The sequence below is a fragment of the Varroa destructor genome, unplaced genomic scaffold (assembly GCF_002443255.2).
Source record: "Varroa destructor unplaced genomic scaffold, Vdes_3.0 BEIS01000002.1, whole genome shotgun sequence".
Lineage (NCBI taxonomy): Eukaryota > Metazoa > Arthropoda > Arachnida > Mesostigmata > Varroidae > Varroa > Varroa destructor.
The window spans coordinates 38,674,546-38,695,899 of record NW_019211455.1 but is presented as its reverse complement, the minus strand read 5'-3'; the positions used below and the strand labels follow the sequence as shown (position 1 = coordinate 38,695,899).

The window sequence follows — 21,354 nt, the reverse complement described above, 5'->3', positions numbered from 1 at the left end:
CCAATGTTTAATGAAAGACATCTTCGCTGCTAGTGAGCCCTTTTGAAGGTGAGATTCAATTAGTCAAGAGAAAGGCCGATTGTTTATGAAAATAACACCCGTGACATATATCGAAGGCTTTAGAAAAGTTCCAAAATGACGGCCCGAATCGTCAGTCTAATTAGCCTCACTTTTTGTTTCCGTGCGATTATACAGTAGTCAGGTTACGTTTACTTTCTATAAGCATCTTTATTTACTTCACAAGTAATTTACTTTGCTTGTTTTTTAGTCTCATTATAATGATAATAAAGAAACAGTCGAAGGGTTCCATATTAATATAAAAAGTACAGTTTTCTTGATATGATCACAATAATTTTTTTTGAAGGACATACGTTGATTGAAAGTTATAAAACCTTTTTGAAGAAACCCATATATATAAAACTCTAATTTTATTGTCATATACACATTAAGCCCATTGGTATAGATTTACTGTAGACGGCAGTTGCCACTGAACTTGGTACTGAGTTCACTATAGGTTCTAAGTAAATCGTTGGCTTAATTACATGCGTCTATATTGCGTATTAGCGATTATCATGGGTTTCCACTATTATCTCATAACTTAAGTATTAATGTGATACATTGTACATTGAGCGTAAATCTATTTACGAAGAAGATATGATTAGATGAGTAGATAGGTCATATTAATGTACCAGCCGTCATTTTCACTAATCGCACTAAAGCGACCGTATTTACAGCAACACTGTCGTAGAAAGCTGGTAAAATCAGACGTTATATATCGCTTTTGGCCGTTAATGTTATATGTGAAGCACTATTTATTGTATTTTTTCTTCGTACTATGTTACAAAAATGAATTTATGCCGATAATGTTATGCTAGTGCGTTCACTGCATAACTTCTACTGTGATTTCTTCTGTCGGGGACTTCTTGGCTGTTGCAATCTCCTATTGGCTTCTTCTTTTTTTTGCTGACGCGCGAGTCGCTTTTCTTCTGCTCTCCGGTCTCGCTCTTCATACTGTCGGAGTAACTTGCGGGCTACAAATCCTGTAAAAAGCGTACACATAGAAGTAATTCAGATTTTTCGAAATAAACATGAAACGACTGATGTAAAAACCAGTCCATTATTCGTTTCCAATTATTATACATAAATAAATATGCTTTAATGCTATGCATATGTATGTACCTGTATTCAAAAGTATAGCGTGTCTTCTCTTAAAGTGAACTACGGATCTTCTAGGTGAGATTTTGATAAATCAGTTGTATGAGGGTAAATTAGAGATTGGTGCATGCTATACACATTGTGTACATCAATAAGAAAATATAGTCCGCAGTGAAGTGTTTTTACGCCTAGATGACTGTACGTTAAATGCTAATCATACTCAAACAACCCTGCTATATTCCTAAATATATGGCGGTAATACCGCCAAATAACTCCAGCTTCTCGTTAAAAACTTATTTGATTAAGTCACTGTTTTATCCGTAGCAGCATGCTCTTCAAGCGAAGGGTTGACATTGAGAGTAACCGTCACACAATACTCATAGAATGAGGTAATCCGTTGCAGAAGACCACTGAAGGACTTGTTGTCCCTAACGAATTGAATATATTAATCACTATTTTTATCCGTCAAACATAATAACTATCAGCAGCATTGGGTAACCTCGGAAGACATTTTGTAACGTCCATACTATCTACGTTATTTCAAACTGGCTTAAAATAATCGAAACGGTTACCGTTGTATGTAGATTTTAACCAGTAAAGTTCAGGGCATAGCGCTGACATGAAAAACGAGAAGTGCAGTTTAGCTGGCAGATGTTTTCGAAAACCAAGAACGTTAGGAAATTTTTTTCGGGAATCTTTTGTGAAGCTATGAGATGAGCTGTTCGTAGCAACATCAGTCTGCCAATCGTCGCCTGGATGTTTGCGATAAATAATCGATTCTCGATTCAGCTTGTCAAGCATCGAAAACTTATATAACGATACTCAGACTCTCTTCCATCTTTTTCCTGGATTTCTTAGTCTTGCCTTTCGGAAAAGGTCTACCTACAACTGTACTTAAAGCCACACAGATAATTTTTCGACAATTCGAAGACAAGACACAGGCACGAATTTTCGAATTTCCATACTCATAGAAATACACACTTACACAGAATCAAGTAAACCACACTCACCAATTATTCCTCCGGGAATCAATAGCAGTAAGATCATGTAGAGAAACTCCATATTCAAATCTTGCTACAATTAGTTACTGTGTAATTCAATGTCAACTACAAATATATTTGTCCCAAGAAACTGGGAGCCTGAGTGGAGTTTCCGTTTGTCAGTCAGAACCAGACAGCTGCTTGTTAATAATGGATCACAGGCGCAACAGCAAAACAGCCGGTGATTGTTACGAAGGCAGCGTTTGCGTGGATTACGGACGAACGGCAGAAACGAACACGCTGGCTTACTTTGTTCGCTCGTTCTATTCGTCGTTCAGCTACTGGCAATATTGAGCTACTGACAATCAGAACAGGCTTGGTAGGTGACTGTCGTTACTGCTCTTTGAACACGTAATAAACAACTTTTCTTTTTACTCTTTTTCTATCGCTGCTGTATTTGCGTGTAAGTGGAATAGCTTTGCCGTTACTGCTGCTGTGGTTCTCTTGTGTTGCCCTACCGTTGCCCTTTCCGCACTATGCACAACGACCGCGAAGGAGATATACGGCAGCACACTACGAGACTTGTAATTGAGCTTTTGCGATCAAAGGTCTGTCTCTGACGGCTAAAACATATAGAAGTTCTTGCAAAGAGCTTGCGACACCGTCTGCAGTAGCAGTATCGAAGAAGTCGTCCAGTCAGGCCTGTTGTGCAGTTATTTGTTGCAATATGATTGCCTATTCAATTTCCTATTCTCCTGACCATTCCGTTGTCCACGGCAGACGCTCTGCAGTTGAAAAAACACAGACGGCTAATCAACGGTTAACATCGACTGCCGAGACGCTGTCACTGGCGATACTTCTATTAAATCAATATAGGTCCACTCCTTCTTATCATCATCACGACGATAAGCGATCCGTCCGTTGCGCCGTAACGCCGCGACACTGCCGGCTATCGTTTTTACGACGCTGCACTTACTTATGCTAGTACAAGCTGTTTAATTGGCTGCTGATTGGGTGTCTCGCAGGCAACAGGCGATAAGCAGTTGGCATATACAGAGGAAAAAAGTCGACAAGCTGGCCGCATCAACATACACGTGTAAACACAGCTGAGCGGTGCTAGGGCGGGCAGGTAGGTAACGTGGGCCCAACGTTTTGAGGACGTCACCGGCAGACGGCTGACGGTGACAGGTAACCGCAACGGCGATTTCAGCGCATGCGCCAACCCACAATTAGCAGTCGTCGACCAATCAAGTTTACGTCCCTAAACGCTAAGTAACTTCACCACAAATGGGCAGTTGTTTGCACTAGCACAACTGTTCCGTATACTTACATAAATAACTTTTCTCCCTGAAAGATCGCCATAATCTAACCACACGAAATAGCGCGAATATAAATGTAATGATAGTCGACAAATAATGAATTCACTGGTGGTGACAACGGAGTGCAGCACGAAGATTTAATTTTACAATAAAATTTATCAAATTTTTTTCCTATTTTAAGTGAATAAGTGTGACGGCTATAATCCACATGCCATTAATAAAAGATAATAATGTATTTTGTTAAATACGTTACAAAAGTCATATAATGCAAATAAACGACTTCATTATTATTATTATTATCTAAATGTATACATAATAAAATTACTGCACGTACACAATTGTTTACAGGGTTCCCTATATAAATTATTTTGTTGTTTTGAGAGGGGAAAGTTCTAGCGTTGTGATAGGTTTCAGCTGAAAGAAATCCTCGCTTATCGTATTAGCATTGGCAGATTGCTTGGTGATTTTTTAAACCCTTATTAACAAGGGATTAAATATTACGGTATAATCGTTTTGTCAACTACAATTATGAATCTATTGAAACTTTGGTTTCCGCTACTGGTCGCAATCACAGTCACTTTAAATTTCGATGCTTATAAAAGCCCCAGCCTTCCCTAATATCCGTTAAATAATTTCGTAACTATAACAAAAGAAGCTATGCGGAATGGTTGGTAGCACGGTTGAGCTGACTCTTTCGACTACTGCACTTTGAAATTATTTTGATAAAAGCTCATTCAGTCTGATGTAGGAATAATAAAATAAGCTGTAGATCATGCTTGCAGTATAATGTATGCCAGACAGAAAAACTGAAATGGTTCTAGGGGCAAGCCACACCGGGTCGCTGCAAAGTATTTCGTTTTAAATGACCTTGAAGATAGGTCAAGGTTAAGGAATATACTCCTATACAATAACATGATGATTATATTACTAGCAAACAATAACCTTCCGTTAAATTAACAACGTAGATATATCTTGGATTGCGCAAAGATATGCATATACAACGTTGCCTTTCTATATACCCATCGTATTTTTTTTACATATAGCTATGCGACAATAGGCTTCATAAATCTTGTAAAGTCAATTTCCGATGAGAAACACTCTGAATATTACCAACATTTTGTCATCATTCCAATTTAATGTTTCGAGTTTCCCATCCAATGCTTTAGCCGCTAGGCACTGCTTCAAACGACTGGCTCCCAATACCGAACGAAATGTACACCTGGATTCGAACCTAGACCCTCATGTGGCCCCAGATTTGATGTACTTTATTAAACGTTGATGCTACCCTGCTAGACCCACGTATAATATGTGTACCTCGCTATAAGATCCATCACCTTTCCTTTGCTCTTATATGTTCATAAGATATCTTTTCTTCCGTATATCCACGGATATACGTCTTCTTGGCATAACTAACGAGCTTCGATTGCATAAATAAGCAACAGCATTAGAATCTTATTTAGTGAGTCTTGTCTATATAAGCTATTAGCGTTGTTAGATAATTAGAGCTGTGCCGGTCAGGATTGCTGCATGAATTCCACAGAATGTATTAAGTGAGGGGAAGATATTTAATGCGCTAATAATCACTTGGTGTATTATTGCCGTGAAGATTTATATGGCGTTGGGCTCGAAACGTCCCACGAGGCCCGTAGGAGTTTCACAAAATAAGTACATTGAAACACCGTTGCTAGGATTGATTTATTGACGATTATGTTTTTACAGAAATCTTACTCAGGACAACCGGCTGCGATAGTTTATATTGGAAAGCATTCACCTACAAACGTGACCATTAAACCCGCCGGGCTGTGCTAGATGTAAATCTGCTTTTAAAGAGGTGTCCTTATGCATTACAAAGTCAAATAAGAACTTAATTACAATACGCACATTAATGACTCAACGGTTTATCCACTGTTTTTCGAAAGTGTTGTTGTGGGGTGTGTGCACGATGGGTGTCCTCATCGACGTCGATCCATATTGTGTCCTTGTATTGTAAAAGAAGTACATCGTATCAAAATTAACTATTTATATCTTCGAATAACTATCTAGTATCTCATTATCTGTCTGCATAGCCATGTTATCAACGCCTATTCTTAACTGAGAGAGGTTTTCAGCATTAGGTTGTGATACAACGCTCCTGTTCCGTTCGTTCCTGGGTGCCGCTATGGATGCGTGCTCAGTCAGCCGAGCCGCAACCACCATGGCTAGGAGAACAAATAGCATGCCTGTACTTCCTACAGCGATCGTCGTGGTTAGAACACTTGGATGTGTTTCAATCCGTGGACTGACAATGGGTGGCGCGACCATTGCCCCGCCGCACGTCATAATTAAAATCAGACTGAGATAGACGTGTCGCAACTCTATATGTTCGGTCAGCCACGTTAGCGAGCCTCCGTAAAGGGGCCCCATACCACAGCCGAACATTATTGTACCCAAATATAGCATGCGATTGTCTTGCGAAAACAGCAGAAGTATGAGGCATGCTGCGCTGAAGATGAGTTGGCCACTGGCAACGAACCAGATCGAGCGAAATTTTGCCGAAATAGGAATGATGATCACTCGTACGGCGGTAAAGCCGACCCAAAACAGCGACACCAATACCGCCGCGTCGGCTTTAAGCATGTGATTCATCTGATTGTAACGAAAGCACATCAAAGATAGAAATACGTACCATTACTATACATTTCCTGCCACTATACCTTGAGTGTGGGATTGCCGAGGAAGTAAGTAGACCTGGTTAGTGTACTTCGTCAGAATTTTAAATCACATTGTGTGTATGTTCAGACACATTCCATTTTGGATTGTATGTAATATGCCTTGTATGAAATTTTTTCGGCGCTTAGCTATTCTATACTGATACAAAGTGAAGTGGAAATGTGTCAAAGAGTACCATAATAGTTTTGAGTGTCCTTTAAGGAACTAGAGTTGACTTCAACCGTGACCCATACCTGAACCGCGAAAATCACAAGAAATCGACTGAAGGCAGTTTCCAATAGGACGATTAGAAAGAAATAGATTGCCGCCAGACTAATGAGCAACCAATTTCTGAAGTGAGATCTTTCCTCGCCGCATTTCTCTTCAGGTCTCAGATCACGTTTGTCTCTGAGATAGGATAGCGTCATAAAAAACGCGACCATGATACCAAAGCTTCCAACGAACACGAACGGGATCATCACACGTGAGTCCGACTTCCACTCGATGTCCGCATCAGTTCGATTGGCCATTAAATCTCTGCAAGGTCGATTTTAAGATGTGTGTATATTTTGTAAATATGACAGGTCTAGATTAACTAAGGCCAATGAGCATTTAGGTAGCTGTTCCTTTATGATGATAAAAAAAAAATACGATATAATCCAAGAACGTTCTAGGGTTGGTCACGCATTCGGCCCTTCAAATGGTATATTCGTTATATCCGATTGTAGGTATACTGCGCCGTCATTGCATACCTAAAGTAATTATTATTATAAAATATTAGTAGCAGTAGTTAGCAGTGGGCCTAGGTCGTTCCTAACTCTGCTCGCTTATATGAATGAAGTAAAATTTTAATAATTAACTTCAGCGAATACATTGGAAGTTTTGAATCGGATTTGTCTAGCTACGCTACTCCGTGCGGTGGGCAGTAAGTTCTGTTTGCGCGTTGCTTTTTCTTATTATTTATTGATTTATATGAAAAAGACGGTGATATCGATATTGCAGGACAATGAGTTTGAACAATGATTGCATTACGTATAAAAGCTGATCTTTTTATGCGCATGCCATCTATGACCGATATGTAATCAAGCAAAATCGTACCAACGGGATCGTGTGTTCGCTCTTAATTGATGCTAAAGCAAACAATAACCTATCTTTACTGAGAAATGGTTTGGCCAAAAGCGGTGCAAAAAGTGCTCCAACGCCGAACATTAACGAGTACAGCTGCAACATCGGACGAGATCCTCGACATAGAGCGACAAGCCAAACGTACGCCCCTGTAAAAATAGCTACGTAAATGTATAGTTCTTCGTTTAAAATTGCAACGTATTTTTGCTGGGCGTTAGTGACCTCCAAAGGTAAAAACAAGTACACCAAACACCAAAACCCATTTGTCTTCTCTATGTAATTTTGCCCTAAAAAGTTACCTAAAAAAACTAGACTCATTTTTACCGGACTAAGCTATTTAATTGGTACCTACTATCCTTATATGATAGCTAGATAGCCGTCCTGAAACGTTACAGACGAAAAGGTGGAAGTACATTCTGGCTGGTGCGCGCCGAACGTCCTGTTTAGGTGATAATGGTTAAAAAAAACTGTCACACAATATTATCTCCTATTATTTGCTTAAAGTATAAAAGAAAATTGCCTTAGTTTCAGGATAACTCTACTATGGCTCCTACAGGTTTGAAAGCCTTTTAAAGTAACGAGAACTTTTAGCTACCCCTTTCCCATTGTGGTTTGGTCAACTTTTTTTCATTGACGTTTTCATGTGTTCTTTTTCTCAATATAAGATATACACTATTTTAAAAATTAAAAAGTCAGCCTGACACATTTCGTTTTCAACCAGGGACCAATGCCAAATGGCAGTACTTATCGATTTTAATCGAGCGTAAGAGGTCTAATGGAAAAGTAAATAATTTTCTATTTCTTTATAAGAAATTGTTGTATCTTTTTGCTATTTTTAATATACATATAAAATATATATGCGGGTAAATAATTACCCGCGATCATCGATATCTAATAGAACTCATAAATTGTATAGATACGATAAGTTTACATTGAAGATAGGTGTGGTAGACGTACAGTAGACTATTATTACCCAGGTATATAATGCGCTTCGGTCTTCTTTTTGAATAACATTATTATGAGAACCTTCTGTGCAGGTCGCAACCTTTTGTTAGACTCTTCAACGTTAAATCGTCGATTGTGTAATTTCTATATGCAAAAATCTGTGCATTACCTGCTCAGAAAACGTTCAGTAAGTAAAGGCCGGTCGTACTAGCCGTTTCTTCAGAGCGTAACTGTTCATAACGTAGTATTCAAAAGGAACGCACTTGCGCTGTCGATCAGATATACGCAAATGCAATGAAGGAATAGGTCGATCAAGCGATACTTGGGTTATGATCGGGAACTAAATCGATATACATTAAGTAGACGTTTACTCTTTCCTTTCCTATTTGATGTCGCGTTCAACAACCAACTGAATTAAAAAAAAACAAACACACACACAGCTTTGATTTTCGCTGGACCATTTCAAAATAGAGGTTCAAAATATGTAAAAGCTTTAATCTTTGCAAAAATATTCCCTTTGTCGTGTTTGTTAAAATAGTTTTTGTTTCGAAAACACTAGACAGACTTGAATGCCATACATATATATATTCATACAGTCTTGTTCTACACTTTACTACATATCTATATATCTACGTTGCGTATACTTGCTTGAGTAGAACACTGCTGTATATTGCCTGTAGGCACCTGGTAGGTCGGAGGGTGTTTTAGTTGTGCTGTCAACCACTTGTGCTACTCAACAGTAACGAAAAATGTTTGTATTTAAATGATGTCGAAGCCAATCTCCGACATATCGTGTACTTATACAGTGGCTAAAATAAGGGTAAAGACGACGTTTCGACTATTTAAGTGGCGACGTAAATACTGAGCTGAAATAATTGTTCGGTGCTTAAATATACTGATGGTGTTATTTTTTTTTGCTATTGCTTTGCTTAGCTTTGTCTTAGTTACTCTGTTCTTTTTACACCCTATTTTTACTCATGGCCAATGTATATGCTATCAGAAAGTGTTTTCTTTGCTTTACGTACTGCCATCATTTTATTGGCTTTTGTTATACACATTTATATGAGCTATAATATAACCTTCGTCTCATTGGGGTATGATATGGCGGTGATTCCATAGCTGAGAGCACTACTCAAACGACACTCACTAGATGTAATAATGACATCTTACGCCTGAACAGCTTTTCATTTGGCTTTCTCAATTCGTTTGTGAGGTGAGACAATTGTCCTTGCTTGCAAGTCCTTATCGTATGCTGATAAAGTATAGCGGCGTGCTATTGTATAGTGGAAAAAAATATAGCATGTTCGATTCGCTATTTCTGCTATTTAACATACTTAGCTTTGTAACGCAAACAACAATTGTAATCTGGCCAAAACGAAGATAAAAGTGTTGCATTTTAGCGGCGTATGTTACCAATGCAAAAAAAAAAAAATCGGAAAGAAAAGATAAACAGACACGACGTTTCTTACGTTGCAAATATTACTAAATGAACCTTATATTCCTAATTAGGACGTCATTATTTTAATATCTACAGCACCTAGGCAGAGTCCTATTCACACCGGGCCTGTAATGACCAACGAGTTTCACTAGAAGTCTGCAGTGGCCAATTACTACATACGTGCACTCGGATATAGTGTACATACGCTAGGTCCATTGCTATAGTGGTAGTCACCGTAATCATTGCAACAGAACCACGTGGCTCGTGCGTTTCTTTATCCATAACAGGCGCAAGCAGCGCGGGTCCGTATCTAACTGATGCAACGGACTGGGTAGTCTACACGTTGTGAAAAGAAACATGGCATAGGCTACTTCAATTTCAAGCTAACGCTCAGCGATGTAACGTTTCTCTTCGCAGGTTTACGGGTGACTGAAGTCGGCCTAATTATGCCGTAGGCCCCTCCTCCTGGATAACCTTCGCAGTAATAATACCTTATGGTTATGATCAGTGATGATTAAATAAATATGAAGCAAAGGCTGACAAGTAGCCGGGGATTAAAAACCTTTACTTCATTAATTAGACACTTTTTGATGTTGACAGAGTCTACGGTGCTAATAGTGAGTACTCACTTTTGGTAAAGACGCTTTTACGATAAGCGGCTAAAGTAGTATTAGGTTATTTAATCCGGGTCTATACTTGTACGATCTAGAACTGACCGTGGGGTTATTGTTTAAATATAGATTAGCTTTTGATAAATAAGCATTGACTGGCGTACTTGCGTCAACCCACGTGAGTCAAATATGATGTGTCTTAGTAAACAGGAATTTGCTAGACTTCTTCAGAGTTTGAACCCAATCGAAGCCAGGTATTATGACTACCCACGCCTCGTAAGCAATGCGAGCTTCCAAATAAAACGACTTTTTAGCATTTAAGTAGCTGCGGAACAGCGAATGGTCCCACTGGAGTAATACTAGCAAGTCGTTTTTGAAAAGGATAGCACAAAGTACATTTGAGGTACGCCTCAGCGCAGTGAAATCCAGATCTTGTGAAGGCACTGTATTGTGTCACACGTTATTCTGGACCCTAAGAATGCAGAGTTAGCTCTCCTTTATATTTATTTCAAGTACGAACATACTTTTCCCTTAGAAAAACATATTAAGATACTTGAGCAACCCTGAGAATCGAAGTAAAGGACATTCATTGTTATCGTGATGTCAGACCCAGGCTTTATTACCGCTGGATCAATAGCCTATATAAAATGGGTGCAAAAAAAGCTACATATAGGATCCGTAATCGATGTTAGCTCCTATGTTATCATAAGCCTTATAAAAATATGTATCTAACACTTATTACTGGAAAAATGGTAGTTACACTCGTCACAATGATTTATAAGTATACAGACTTAGATTAATTACTCTCTGATGTATCTTTAAACAACTCGTAGGCGAAACCATGTTGAAACTCTATATTGCTTATCATACACAGATAACCACGTAGGGCATTAAGTAAATTCCACTTACTATCTATCTTTATTGGCTATCCAGTACGAGCAAGTGTTTCTAACATAAAATCAGTTAAATCTCAGTAGCGAGGAAGAAGACATTTTACTACTGTTAGCGAGCTCAAGCTGTTATGGTGAATCCGTTAAATCCGTGAATTATTTATCTTAATCAGGACCTGTCAGTAGCTCCGAGCGTGCACCATGTGCCATGAAGCCTATCACAAAGCGTCTCGCCTGAGTTCCGATGTAATTCTGACAATAGACAGCTTTCAGATGCTATTATTAATGAATTCATCGAAAGTTGCAGCAAGTGGCTGTTAGCAAATTTAACTTGCTTAAGGCTTCATTTACTCTAAAGAGTATAGTAGGTGCGTAGAACTCACTTTTCAGCAGAATGCACCAGGGGCTTTTTAGGCTGACAAATAAGCGGCCATTACTCATGTGTGGTACTTATCAAAATGTATGTATGTACAGACTCAGATAATGACTAAACTTGAGGGCTGAACACGAAACGTTGGAAGTTGACACGAAAGCCAATACGAAATCTCATGTAGCCACTCGTTACGTCAACTAGTTTGGCGTGCATTTTTCATACGATTAATAAATGCCGAATCAACCATGTACTAATCGTCGTTACACAAATAAATACAGGCAGTATGGTGTTATTTACGTTTTAGGGTTTAGATGAATGGTAAACAACCAAAGGCAGGTCCCGCAGAGAGCCCCTTGGTACAAACAGCCGGTGTTGAACGTTTGTTTGGTCGACATTCCTGGTTGAAAGAAGCCGTACTGCATGCCCGTGAAAAACTGTATCCATAAAAGATGCGAAAACAATAATATTAGTCTTATTCCTAGAATGTGTCCTATTCAGCGCAGGCCAGAAATGATCAGACGGCATAAATTAACTATTGCTGCAGATTCTAAACAGAAATAGCCTATTGACTGGGGCCAGCGACATGTCCGCAAGTCGGACTAACTGGAACTTATCGGAAACTCTGATTCGATTCAACCAACTTTGAAGCCTCATGCTTCATGTCGATTAGCATGCATGTATCAAAGACTTTACTGTTCAAAATAGTACTTTGGCCTGTGAGTGGAAATGCTGAGTAAACATTGTTTATATTTGGCCGGTAATAGCCACTCCAGCCGCAAGACAAACTAATCGATGTGAATTTTCAGTATTATTTTAAGATAAACTAACAGTTCTGCATCTGATCGTGTCTGAAGCGATAACAAGATACGCTCTGGCGGGCTTTTGCGCAGCACGTACCAGCTGAAAAACTTCATTCGGCCAAATAATAACGCCACTCATTCATTGAGCTAAGTAATCTCTGTCTTCGATACGTAGCCTTGATGATTCGGAATTATCAGGAAGCTCGCTCAGACGTCGTCAGCAAGCGAAATCGCCATTGGAAGTTATAAAAAATTTCTCTTCGAATCGAGAAATGCGTCGTCCTAAATGAGCTGCCGAATATCGAGCATTAACTACTAATCATGCTTGGCAGCAACTTATGGTAATCGATAGAGAACTGACAGACACTCCATCAACCTTCCACAAAAATTTATTTTTATTGGCTGGAATTCAAAAGAGCTTTGATGCATTTTTTTTTTTTTTTTTTGTTAAAAATATGACGTCCATATAGCCAAGTTTATTTGCCCTCTAGACGAAAACATTATAAAACGATTTTTGCATGTGATCGTTAATTTATAGATAAACTTTAAAAGAGACATCTGCACCATTGAAATCACTGTTATTTACCATGATGTTTCTCTTAAAAACTTGAGTGTGTATGAATGGGTTATTTGTGATCATTTTGCTAGCGAAATTCAGAATATTCACTATCTTGCACTCACAAGATAGGGAACACGGTCGATCTCAACTCGGCTAAGACGGCAAGCTAACTTAGCAAACCAAAGTAATTATAGTATAAATAAAAACGATTTAGACTAAAGTTACCCTAAAGAAAAACGAGCCACAGAGAATGTTTTTTTCGCGGAGTTCGTTTATCAGCTTTGCGTAAGCCACATTTTAAAGGGAGTCTATTTACTTGATTTAATCATGTGCGTATGTTAGTTTGTGACAAAAGGGTCCCAGTTTAAATATTTTACATTTTTCTGTGGTTGACTAGCCACTTTTTATCATAATTGTTAAATAACATCGTATAAAACGGTAGTGCAAACTTAGCTACTTGAACTTAATATGAAAAAATGAAAATTAAGCGTAATTTCCATCCAAGAGTCGGAGACTAAAAGAGCACGGAACTAACTACAGCTTGTGCAGATACCTGTTGAGAATTGACGGTGGCCAGTCGAGAACGCGTCCCACTACTACGAGTAAATAATGGTCAGGTGTTTATATACGTATGTATGCATGTATATATATATATATATATATGCTTTCGTTTGCTTAGTAGCGATACAGCATATTACAAATTATTTCTCTGTTAGTTTTACTGTTGTCATAAACGTTACCCTAGAAATTTTCTCTACGATATAATACGAATGTCTGCGGTTATGTGTTTATACAAAACGTTTTCCCACGGAAAAAAAACGTTGTTTGAGACGAATGAGGCAGTCCATAAGCGATATCTGATTTTGAATTTTTGGCGGACAATGTTTTTTCAATGTCAACTGTTTCGTAGCATTGATCACGCTTCTACTTCCTCCAAGCGTATGCTATCTTAGAATCAGGTTGGCTTTTAGTAACGTGCTTTTGTACGCGTTCATTGTATCACATTGGCCTGTTCCCTGCCAGTCGAAATAACGCTTGCCTTCTGAAGGGTAGATACGGGATTAAACACAATGTCAAGCTTACCAATTTCCATGATAGCGCCAAGCATTCCGCAAGTGAAGCTGATAGCATATGCAGACATTAGGCTTCCCAGAGGCATTAAGATGTTGCCTAAACCGATCAAGGCTCCGCAGATAATGCATACAATTTGAGCGTTTACCCGGCGATATATCAGATCAGCTGTCAATTTTTGATAATACACGCACGTTAAGAAAGTGGAAAAAAAAAAGTTATCAACTAGCCTGAATACTGTTTTCCTAATGTTAAATAGTTTATTTTTTTATATTTTGTATAAAAATAAATTTAGCAATATATTGTCAAGTGCAAATACATCGGCTGGTTAGGTTGGCATTCATTCATTCATTATGCACACATATTAATGTACATGGCTTAGTTCGTTCCATGGACGAGTTTATGACCCGTCGATACAGATATCAAATACGCATATATGGGTGCAAATTTAATATAAATTTTAGAAAAATATTTAAACAGCTATTTATGATCGAGCGTCCTATTTAATCACAAAAAAAGACAATAATGGCAACACGGAATCCTATGATGAAGACTAATACTCGCACAAATAACACTTTTTAAAGAGCGGACGTCTAAACTGGTGTCTCAGATTTGTGAACTTACCGAAAACTGGTCCAATTAAAGCACCAACGTCAGCTACCACACCGATGTTAGATGCCTTTTGGATCGACGTGTGAAATATCTCAGACAAATCTATCAGGCTAGGGCCCATCATAGAGACAATTAGGCCCTGCAATGTTCACGGATACCAGGCAGGCATCAGTACAAGAGCATTTGAAGTTACAAGCCCAAAATGCAGTTAAATATCCACTTGTAACGATAATCTACGACTATTCTAAGATAGCAGCTTTTTGCAGAAAGCATTTTCACGAGGCCTTGAGAAGATATCCAAGTACAAATATATTGCTCGATCAGACAGATCTTTTAGAAGGAAGTATATGTATCTACTGTCTCTGAACATTACTGATTATTATAGGTATTATAAGGTGGTACGAAAGTTTCGTGCTCGATGCCAATACAAATTACCGACACGTTTCGTGTCAACTAGTTGAGGTCATTTCGTCTTCCGCCGTATTCTGCCATACATCGAAGAAAAATATGTAAACAACATAATTTGTATTATCTTACTTATGCTATTTTTGTGCGGATCGTATGTTGAATTATTTTCAACTTAGTTGGGGGGGATTACACTTGCGAGAGTGATCAGACTAGAGAAATCTCGGATCGAACTAGATTTCAAGATTCGCAAATTATACAACCTATTGAAATCTCTTCGATAATATAGCATTCACATTGTGAAATTCAGTGCTAAATATAGTGTTTGACAATTGATGCGCTCAAGCAGTTCGTAAACAAAGAGGATACAGTTGCGATCTGAAAACGGTTCAGTGGCCTTCATTTTTCGAAATAAACCAATTTTCATAACCATACCCTATTTACGTTATCTTATAAACCGCCTATATTGCTTAAAACACACTAGTACCTCCAAAAGCCTAAGAACAGATCGTGCGCCTACAAACAAATCTCTCTTGACCTTCTAAGTTTGCTTATACAAAGCGTATGAACAGAATATCTACACTTCGTTGCTGACGATCAGCAGGCGATTCCTAAGGCGATATTATTTGTCACGTCAACGAAACGTCTATCTAGACTCACTTCAGTCAACGACTAGTTCTAAGGTAATTATGTATAATTTCTGAAAAAATCAAATCTTAAGTTTGTTAATTGTGCCTTTATTTAGTAATTAACAAATAGGTAATAATTCAGGCGTCTTTTTTTTTTTTTTTTCACTATATGTGCACCTAGATACGGGAGTTCACTTGAAAGTATCTAGCCATCGTGGATAAGCAACAAAATAATTGAGATTTGGGAAAGTTCATGTTCAGGCGCTCTCTTTGTGGCTAGAATCTGAATAGTCGCAAGGGCATATAGCATAGCTATATACAAATAATCAGGAAACTAGTGAAAGATGTTTAAACATACCAGGGCGACACAGGTGAGATTGATATTCGCTATCTGAAACCATTTCAGCCAGCTGGGTCCATCCCATTCCTCGCTAGTGACGAACGTTTGTTTGGGATGCATCTTCAAACGTACCGTTGAAACGCACTGATGGTACGTATTACATAATCATCGTATACAGCCTTGTAGCTACGAAGAGGTACAGTGAGAATCACCCGAGCGACCGTCGGTCTATCTTCATCACCTTATAGAGTTCGACTTGACCTGCTGAATATGACCGTTATTAAGCTTCTTTTAGCTAACAAGGCGGCTCTACGAAAGGTCCCGTACGCTGCAGGGGGAAAACATCGATTTTGCTTAAATAAGAACCTCTGAAAATTTATCTTGACAGGGCTAGTGCGCTGCCATAAAAGCGACGATAACATTTCGAAATCGCTCCTATTTGCCTGAGGCGTAATTCGACATAATATTACTTGACACGTAGTTTTAGCTTTGTGCATATCACGCATTGCCCACTCCAACTATCGTAGCAGTCTCAAAAAATGCCATATCCTAACAATATAGGTGATAGTGGGCCAGAACGGTTCCGTTTTTCTATTTCGAAAATGATCCCAACTGTCGAAGATAGTCCACTAGCTAAAACCTAGAATTTGACTATTGATTTGAAACAGTCACTTTTTCTTCCGATCGAAATGCATTACAGCCCTCGATAAGTGTTTCATCGGGTGTAAGTGCACGAACTGGGTGCTTAATATTCATTGCAATCCTATATTCTATAATTGCTATTCGATGTCATTCCTCGTCCTTTTCTTAGCAACAAACTGCAAACCCGCTATTTGAAACAGTCACAAAGTCAAACTAACAGCTGAATTGGCAATTAGTATGATCGGACTACTTTATTGCGCGTCTCAGCTGTCAGCCAGCGTAGCAGGACCTAATTTCGAAAAAAAAATGGAAGACTCGATACGAAACAAATATGCATACAGATACACCGCCGTGCGAGCTTTCGATTTTTCTGAGACCAATAGCAGCAGTTCGTGCTCTTGATGGTTTCCTTGTAATAACCTCTGAGGAGCTAGCATAGCAGAAGCGCCAAAACAGGTAAGGAATAAGATCAAAAACAAAATGCTGAGGGACCAAGTTGTTGCAATTACGGCCTTGTTATCTACATTCAACTAAATAATTATGGTAAATTATTAGGCAAACAGCACTAACGTAGTAATCCATGTTCTTCGCCTCTGCGGGTTCGTCTTATAATAAATCTGTATATTTATCTCCAAATTACTCGACTTTAATGTTATGCTGATGTTCTTTTATCGATTCCATTTTCGAAGCAAGTTCTTATCAGCTAAGACTTTGTTCAAACAGTATAGCTTCTAGTACGCACTGCGTCTGCTACTACGAATCGGCGCGACAATAATTCTAGTTGGATGTAGTGAGGTACGGGCATTGATTTTTCAGCCGCTAGCCGGTTACAAAACGAAGTCTAGACATCTCACTAATCGGATGGCTGAAAATTTCGGCTAGACTCCGTGAGAACTGACTCTAATACACATCTAGCAAGGGAATGGTTCAGGGACGGCTAAAGTTCGAACGAGGGTCTATAGATTTATTTCAGTTACTTCAGTGTCTACCGAAGAGGCGATCAATCGTTCCTTGCTATCTAGTAGTGAAAAACAGATTGAATGCCACTATGTCTATAAATCTAATGTCTATAAATCTTCATGAGAAAACACTGAAAAGATAAACTTTTGCCAATAGTATGAACTATTGAAGCTTTAGATATTAAGAAAAAAATTATGTTGAAACACTCCCTTCTCTGTTACACTCTACGTTGCCATGGAAATGATGCGAACCCTGTTCGATGCGACCCGTTGTACAGTGAATTTTACCGCACTACTCATTGGGATTTTCTGCTATTGTGTTGTTATTTCATATGGAACCGCGCTATGTAGAAGAAAATAGATGTATACATATTGAAAATTACGATAGGCGATAAACTATGATGACTATAAAGCTTATCGTAACGACAGTTATTAGTAGCAGGTCTGCGACAGTTACTAGACTCACTCAGACATTCGCGTTTTGGGCCATATGTTTACTTGCGGACCCAGCTGAAACAACATACCGTAACGGAATCCATAACCATCCTCCTGTCGGAACGTCTCAACAATATTATAATCCAGACAGAAACTTGTTTGAAGAAAAAGGCTTTTGCCCGGTGTTTTTTCCACCGTTTCCAAATTCCATCCATCCAGCATCTATTCGATCGCCAAAGTGAGAGGAGGCGAGAGCTCTACGAAGATCGGCAGATATTCCTGGCTCCCCCTGCCTCGTTCTTTATGACGCTACTTTGCTATCCGCCCCCTTCTAGACCTGAGTCGATTTATTTTGTGCACCTTACCATGTAACGTTATTGCTTGTTCTCCTACGGTACAAACATGGAACTAAACAATAAATAGATAAGACTAGAACATAATGTGGTACGGTAGCCGCTACCGATCGACTGACCTCAAGCGTGACCCTTTCGCGAACAGTCTGCTTATATGTACACGTCTTTTCGTTTGAGGACGAGGAGCTGCATTGTGTTGAGCACCGCCGCGCATTCGTCAAGATCTACCCTGGTTCAATAGTAATTGGCGACAATTTGTACTGGAGTAGCCTGGCTAATGGGGCACAGACCGGCACTGCCGTTTATCACGACAGTACGCTATTCTATCAAGTGTTAATGCAAAAACACGGCAACAAGCGCTGGCCCCGCATGCGGGCGGTAAATTAATTATTGGACCATAAGAAAATAGAAGAAAAATGGGTCCCGTCGACCTGAAATGATATGATATTCAACGTGCTTTGTTGAAAAAATCGATGTTTGCTTTTCCAGAAACTTAGGATATTTTCTAACATTTCTGTTTGGCTGTATAGCATGAGCTCTCGAATTTTTCGAGTTTTACTAGAAAAAAAAAGTTAGTTTCAAACATACACAACATCATGGGACTCTATTTATTATTATTATTATTATTATTATGCAATTTATGTGTCTAGTGGCATGTATGAACGAACGGGGCAAGTTGAATCGGACCGCCATAGGCGAGAGTGAGATAACTGCGATTGCTTTGCCTTGTTAAGTCTCGCACTTTACGTTTTCTTCTATTTTCTGTATAATAGCAACTCACAGCGGTCACTTCATAGCTCTAATTCAAGCAAATAGCAACACTGTTGAATGCATATCACTAAGCTAACTTTGGGTTATGTTTATATTTTGTTTTTCAAGTGACCACATGCTAAATTAATATGCGACTGAAGGGTAGATCTTTTGAAAAAACTTTAGCTTCTGCCTGAACAACGCCAAGGCAGTAAGGACGACGCCGCAGTAAACATATTGTCCAAAGCTTGAGCTCTGTACGCTTCATTGTCATTTCATATAGTCAACAGCAGAAGGCGTACCTGACATTTTTAGTGATCTAGGCCTACAGATATTTTATTTATGTATACTGTAATATAAACATGAGAGCTTGTTTGTTATTCTGGCCTACGATGCACCACTCAGTATTTACATAAATACATGGAGTAGAGGTAAACAATATGATTCGTCCCATATAGAGTAGAACGTGCATATAACTGGCCATCTGCATAATATTGACAAATAGTTCCCTGGTAGTATTGGCACAGATAGAAAATTTCCGTACTATTTTATATTGAAAAGTGAATTTCATATGTATATGTATAGATATTTCATACTGAACGAACTAAAAAGCTTCAGTAGGATGCAGTTCGCGGTAAACGCGAAATAACCCAATAAATAGGAAGAGACAACTCACCGCTGGTACATATATAATGCTATGTTTGTACTAAAGCAGGTACGATTAAATCCTACAAAAACGTTAGACGGCTCCCAACGTACTAGCAGTAGTCCAGAACGCGCTGTACCGATATGTCGTAAAAGGCCCCTTTGGCAATTCCGTGTCCCCTCGGCTAAAAGAGAAACATATTGGTATCATTATAAGCAGTTGCCCATTGAACTTATTGTTATCTGGACAATGCCAGTTTGTTAGATTCTGCTGTATTTATGTCGCATTTAGGCAGGCAACAGTTTTCTGGAGAATCATCTCGTTAGAAACCTCATCGTTTTCGCCAAAACTCTACCTTAAAACAATTGTGCACACGCTAAACCATATAACCTCGATGTATCGCATAAGATTTTGCTATACCTTTTGCCATCAGTGTCAACTACGTGTTATAATAATAATAATAATTAAAAACTGTAATACTACTACTTTATTTGAGAAAGAATACCGGTAAGTAGATAATTATAGTTGGGGCTTCTCGTTTTCTAACACGAAACGGCGTACTCTAGTTGACTGTACTGAAGGCCTGACTTTTCGGACGTATAAGTATATATGCATGTAAAAAGCAGAGCTATTGATAGCTCAATCTCGGCTGTAGATGAATGGAGATATCGGTTGCAGAGTTTCTTTTTTTTGTTATACCAGACGTGTTAGGTGAATCTGATGGCATATGCCTTGTTGGCTAGAATTCCTTGCATAAATAGAAAAACTGTAGAAAAAGAACTGATTTCGTCTAGTAGTGCCACTACAAAATGTTAACTTACGTACTTAAGCATAGGTGTAAGTGCCTCGTGTTTGGCCGAGTTTTGTCAAACAGTTGTAAGTGTGAGGAACATTAATCCTATTCGAAGTGGTCGCGGATCGTGTAACAATTTTCTGGACATGCTATGAATGTTCGGGCTTTGTCGAAGTTAAACACAAGCTAACACTTCGGCACTGAATTTCTGCATGGCAAAGGAATACGACCTGTTACGTTAGCTAAGACATTCTAGTCCGTCACGCAAACATGGCAAGAGTTTACGTCTGTACCGCCCTACCGACCAAACGACCATCAAGAGAAAGAGTGCTTGAACAGAAAGAGAAGAGCTTTAACCATTAGAAACGTTCGGAGAGAGCGTAAAGTCAACTCAGCCGAAGCTGCAGCTGGAATCCTTTCAGCGATTTATAAAACTAGTTTAAACAACAGATTTCTTCTTCTTGTCAGATAGATGTTATGAGCCGGGTACAAACGGTTCGAGGATCTATAGAAAAAGCAGGTTTGAATATACATTAAAAAGGATTTCCTTTTATACGTCTTTGGAAATTTATGAAGGTCACATAATCAAATTATGAGGTCACGGAAACATATGAGGTAGGATAGGGGCTAAGAGCATAAGTCGAGCAAAATGGACACACGAAGCCGTCAAATGCAAAATTCTGATTAAAGATAAAAACATATCGTACCAATCACACCGAAATAATAGCTATTCGACGAAGGTCCTATAGAGAAATGAAAGAAGCAAATTAATTCTATATGTTTTTATGTTTAAGACGTTTTTTTTTCGTCGCTGCATCGTAACGTAGCAGAATCTG

The 21,354-nt window shown here is 38.8% G+C and overlaps 1 protein-coding gene across 8 annotated transcripts; it reads right to left on the bottom strand.

The window, feature by feature from the left end:
• Positions 1-208: 208 nt before the first annotated feature.
• Positions 209-20,838, bottom strand: LOC111245748 (sodium-dependent glucose transporter 1A-like). Of its 8 annotated transcripts, none has more exons than XM_086981559.1 (9): positions 20,547-20,838; positions 19,756-19,909; positions 15,959-16,204; positions 14,579-14,705; positions 13,967-14,122; positions 7,290-7,416; positions 6,397-6,679; positions 2,166-6,079; positions 209-1,040 (listed from the first exon to the last, which is right to left on the bottom strand). In XM_086981559.1, the coding sequence occupies exons 3-8, from the start codon at positions 16,058-16,060 to the stop codon at positions 5,474-5,476; spliced, it is 1,401 nt and encodes a 466-aa protein (XP_086837685.1). In that variant the 5' UTR covers positions 16,061-16,204; positions 19,756-19,909; positions 20,547-20,838; the 3' UTR covers positions 209-1,040; positions 2,166-5,473. The 8 variants fall into 8 exon arrangements, with proteins under 8 accessions (XP_086837685.1, XP_086837688.1, XP_086837683.1 ...); XM_086981562.1 differs by having other exon boundaries at positions 15,959-16,201; positions 19,839-19,909; XM_086981557.1 differs by having other exon boundaries at positions 15,959-16,268; positions 20,551-20,838.
• Positions 20,839-21,354: the final 516 nt, after the last annotated feature.